Here is a 5162-nt window from a genome sequence, read left to right as displayed (position 1 = left end):
TTGGATCTGTTTAATGGAGGCATGCACTGACCCGCTATATTAAAAGATGGGTTATGAGTAGCCCATTGAATGCCATAACCATCAATATGGTCACACGAATCAAGAATCCCCTTACAAAAAATAACTAGTAATACTATAAGATTTCTATGGTAGTGTATGACTTCTGTGATGTTCTGTAATTCCTAATATAATATCCCTACCCTCTATAGTGTTCCTATAGTAGCCTAGAATATAGTATGTCCCAAAAAATACCTCTATAGTGTGTCCCAAAATATTAGGATACTACAAAGATTATAATATTTGTCGCCAAAATACCATAGTTATTCTTCGTAAGGGAAGTCATCAAGGGGCAATAAATGAATAACTGCGACCAGCCTAAACACACTGCCGCACAACCACACACCTCAGCCGGTCCACTTTTTTGTGCGCAAGTCGAATTCTATTGTCGCTTTGCTGCCAAAACTCTCTCTGTTAGGCTATGGCTTATCAGAAAATTAAAATAATTATATGCTGTCGTGTTTGCAGTAGGCTACTGGGACTTGGCTTAAGAGGATTTAAAAGAGAGAAACAGAAGTAGGTAAATGTGTCGAGGGGGGCGTGAGTGCGTAATTATCTGCGTGACTTCTGAGCCAGCGAAATGTAAGTCACATGTTACCGAGCAAAGCCGAATTGGAAGTCGCTGCTGCTGCGGGCAAACGGTGGGATGGCAACCCAGACGAACATGTCGACATGCGAGAGCACCGACACATTAGAAACTTGGTTGAGTATGTCTAAAAGTTTTCAAATATATCTCACCAGACGTGGTTGCCAGTAAATGTGCTTATTGTAGATGTGGTTGAATATAGTGTAGCGAGCGAGCGAGCACGTCAGCTTTGTTATGGTGCTGCTGGACTTGTCTAGTCACTGTCAGCACAGCACAGCACAGCTGTCAAAGTTGTCACTTATTTTGCCTTTCTACGCCACTGTAGCGTTTGCTTTTTAAGTTCGTGCATTTTCAATATTTTGCCAAGAAGTTGCTGTTTTGAAAACGATGACAGCCAAATTGTTCCACCTTCCTGGTAGATCGCGTCAATTTTCGTATTCGCTCGTCCTTTATTGTTAGATATGTGAGGTTGTTAAACAAAAGAAACATTCGAACAGTTTGATCCTATGTGATATAAGTCCTAATGCGTAGGTTATATGGCGTATCTGTTTTCGATGAAAGAAAAAAAACAGGAAGCGTTGTGCGAGTTGTCATGTGCTCGTCAAAAGTTTTGAATTCCTCGCTCAGAGAGTTGCGAGTGCAGATAGATAGGCTACGCTGCGGTTTGTGAGTGTGACACAACAACCGTCGCTTTATTATTCGACCAGCTGCGTGACTGTCATTCATGGTCATGACACCTAAATGGTTCCCCGCATAATCTTGAGAGCAGGAAGGGAAACATGAACGCTTTGCAGTGACAATGATATGCCATGGCCCAATTTGTTTTAAAATAGTAGGAAATGGCGTAGGCTAAAGTTATTTTCAAACGTTAATGAAAGTAACGTGTTCGTCTTGATAAACTCAAATGAGGCAATCTCTCCCCCCCCCCTCCCTCCATGTCTGCCTGGCCTAACAAACACACAAACTAACATTTCACTCTTTCCCTTAGATAAAGTGACAGACCCAAGTAATACAACAGACAGGTGGGACTGCATTCAAGGGTTCTATGAGCAGGTCAACAGAGAACCAGATGGGTTAGTAGGCCGCATGGCACCACATTATAGCTGTCAAGTCTAGCACACTTTTATCCCTATCCACATTATCATTAGTTCTGGGCTAGTTCTGTTGTCTTGTCTGTGGATAGTTTGTCAGTTTGTATCATATTTGACTGATCTAAGGATTGCTTTTTTCTTTCTTGCAAAGTTTGTTTTTTCTCCCTTAATAAAGTGTGCACATGTATGCATCTGTGGTTCAGTTAGGCTATGCAGAGAGCGGTATGTTTAGTTACACACTGATGCCTTTCCTTTGTTATACACAGACAAGACGAGTTGTTTGAACTGGTTGTGGGATATTGGCGATTGTGGTCATGCTTGTATTTGTTTTGCAGTACATCTCATCATCCACCACACCACTTCAAAACACACACACACACACACACACATACACACACACACACACTCTCTCTCACACACACACACACACACACACCTTGTATCACAGTCCTTATAACGTTGCATGAGGTGGTCATTTTGGTTCTCCTTCCTCCTACTCTGCCTCAGGCCTCAGGTTGCCACTCGTCTTCTGGCCCATAAGATCCAGTCTCCGCAGGAAAAGGAGGCACTGCAGGCACTTACAGTAAGATTGCACTCATGCCCTCATCTGCCAAAAAAAAAAGACTACAATTCCCAGAATTCTTTGCTTCTGTCTCATTACTGAATTATACCCACATGGTTCATCTATGGCACTTGTGCCTGTGTCTAATCTCTTGTCTAATCTTTAGTATCGGCCTTTTCAAGATTAGACACTAAGAAGTGTATCATTGCTGTATTTCAAAGCTAGTTGACTGCTGAAGAGCGTCCACATGTTTATTTAACAAGTGTCAGCTGAACTCCCCCATGACAAGTCACTCATTACATACCTTTGGCAGAACGCTAACCCGCCAGTCTAAGCTCCAGCAGTGAAAACTAAACTACTCCAGAGTTATAATGTAATGAAAGTCACAGTGTAGGCTATGGTGTGCTAGTCTGAGGTAAGTTTTCTCTCTGGCCAGATTCACTCAGGCCAACCTCGTGACTCTTGTCTCCTAGTTATCCTCAGTGTCTTTGACTGCTTCTCTAACAGGAGCGTTTAGTTGTGATTCCATTCAACTTGTTCCAAATGAGAAATTAATTTGCTGTTTGATTGGGATGGATCGATTAGCCTTGAGGTAGAATGCCACCAAGGCTGATGGAAACATGTTTCATTGAATGAAATCACATTTTGTTTGAGATGTTAATGTGTTTTTAAAAGTTGTCCTGACAACCTGACCTGGTTTTGAACTCACAACTGTTTTCACTTCCTCCTCTCTTGATTAGGAGAAGGTGCATTTTTTAATCAGCATAACAATGTTATGTATATGTATTTATGTATGTGTAAGTCATTATATGAATTGTATGGAAATCCACTTCAGAGGAGTCTTGTCGAAGTCTTTGGAGACACATTTCTATTTTATTTATTATTAATGTTTTTTACACATTTATCTAAAAACACAACAAACAAACACGTATAACTTTTGGCATCATAATCTTCTTTTAATGTCTACTGTCTTTTGATGTGTTATATGCATTTCAGTTCTTATTCTGCTGTTTATTCCATTGAAAAGCTTCTGGAGTCCTGCATGAACTACTGTGGGAAGAGATTCCAGAGTGAGGCTGCGAAGTTTCGATTTCTGAACGAACTCATCAAAGTTCTCTCACCAAAGGTACAGTAGCGCTTCAAAGGACTGTACAGATTGATGCATTGATTTGAGGTGTGTGTGTGTGTGTGTGTGTGTGTGTGTGTGTGTGTGTGTGTGTGTGTGTGTGTGTGTGTGTGTGTGCTGGGGGGTGGAGGTGGATTGATAGTGGATGAAAAATGAATGAATAGCACCCATGTGTGTACCTTTTTCCTTCATCTGGTTGAGGTTGTAGTATACACAGAGCCTTTATATAATCTCCCTCTCATTTATTGCTATCCTCTAATCTGAAGGAGTGAACACTGACCTGATACGCTAAACTTTGCAGACTGATTGATGGATGGATGAATGGGTGGATGAACTGAAGAATACGATACATATCTGCACCTTTTCTATTCTATTTCATTAGAATAGGCCTTTTCTATTGCCTATTCTATTCTAAGACGTACAAATTAAATACAGAGATGACCACGTATAAATTAAATACAGAGATGCCCTCTCTGCTAACGGGTGATTAATGCCCCTACCCACCCCCCCCCCCCCCCACCCCCCGCCCACCCACCCACCCACCCTCTCTCTCGGTCCTGTCTGTTTCTGTCCCCTCCCAGTACCTGGGATCGTACAGCCCAGAGGCCGTGAAGCAGAGGGTGACCGAGGTTCTCTACAGCTGGACTACATGGCTGAAGGACGAGGCCAAGGTCCAGGAGGCCTACCGCATGCTCAAGAAACAAGGCAAGGCCTAACTACTCTTCACTCCTCCCTGTTACAAGGATTACTTATGTGTTGTTGTGTCATTGAGTGCTCAAGAAACAAGGCAAGGCCTACTACTCTGCTCTCGTCCCTGTTACAAGGATTACTTATGTGTTGTTGTGTCATTGAGTGCTCAAAAAACAAGGCAACTGCACTGCACTGTACTGGTCTGCGTGTGTCCGTTGTAGCTGTTGTGATAGGTTATCTCGTTTTATTCTAGGTTGCCTGGCAACAGGGACAACCGATGAAAACTTGTCCATTCGGCTAACTCTGTCTTATTTACAGTAATCAGTTGATTAATGAGCATTGTCCCTGTCAAATAAACAAATATATTAAGTCCTACTACACTCCTCCTCTCTCCTCCCAGTTCATTAGAGATTTATTTAGTTTTACACATTTTATTCTCTTCTTATGTGACCTTAGGGGTGATCAAGAAAGACCCCAAGCTACCTGCTACCATAGTAATGCCACCGCCAACACAAAGACCGGAAGGTTCTCTCTTTGACGACGAAGACAAATCTAAGGTGGGTGTCCAGTGTATGTTACATATGTGAGAAGTGCCTCATGTTTGTGTAACAAGTGTTTATACTATGAGTCTGCATATCGTGTTGAAATGAAAATAGCAGCGTCAACCAACCTCTAATATGAAACTGGTATGCCTTGTCTTGTCCTGCAACAAGTCTCATCAACTATCTATGTAAGAAAGGGTGCTCTACAGTAGCACGTGATGTTTTGAAAAGTCATCATAATACATTTTATTGGTTTTGCACTTTACATTCAAAGTGCGGCAGGTTGAAAAGTAAAACAGCCAAATAAAAATGTGGATTTAAAACAGGACCATATAAAAAAAAACATCTAAAAGGGAGACACCAAAAGTTTTGCTAAAAAGAAATGCAGGGGTGTGATTCTTCCGTTTTTTTCGACTTGAAAATGAGACCCACGCAATTCGTATAGATCCGATGATTTTTTTTTAGGGGAGGGGGTGGGGGGGGTCTGTCGATCAGAGGTAGGCTATAT

General features: G+C 41.8%; 1 protein-coding gene across 2 annotated transcripts in view; it reads left to right on the top strand.

Annotated features, from left to right (window-relative positions):
- Positions 1 to 664: 664 nt before the first annotated feature.
- LOC143127326 (ADP-ribosylation factor-binding protein GGA2-like) overlaps positions 665 to 5162 on the top strand; it is a 19332-nt gene continuing 14834 nt past the window's right edge. Inside the window, exons 1-6 of one of the 2 annotated variants that reach the window (XM_076288761.1) lie at positions 665 to 759; positions 1632 to 1716; positions 2242 to 2317; positions 3324 to 3422; positions 4004 to 4127; positions 4569 to 4669. In XM_076288761.1, the coding sequence (XP_076144876.1) occupies positions 3339 to 3422; positions 4004 to 4127; positions 4569 to 4669 (309 nt within the window). In that variant the 5' untranslated portion in view covers positions 665 to 759; positions 1632 to 1716; positions 2242 to 2317; positions 3324 to 3338. Of the gene's footprint in view, positions 765 to 1631; positions 1717 to 2241; positions 2318 to 3323; positions 3423 to 4003; positions 4128 to 4568; positions 4670 to 5162 lie in introns of both variants that reach the window. The other variant, XM_076288752.1, reaches the window with a different exon arrangement.

The sequence above is a fragment of the Alosa pseudoharengus genome, unplaced genomic scaffold (assembly GCF_046254945.1).
Source record: "Alosa pseudoharengus isolate Yale_2024_CS ecotype anadromous, Long Island Sound unplaced genomic scaffold, YU_APseudo_1.1 YU_APseudo_1.1_scf_1, whole genome shotgun sequence".
NCBI classification, from domain to species: Eukaryota; Metazoa; Chordata; class Actinopteri; order Clupeiformes; family Clupeidae; genus Alosa; species Alosa pseudoharengus.
The sequence above is the reverse complement of the archived record's forward strand: the minus strand, read 5'-3'. Positions and strand labels throughout refer to the sequence as shown.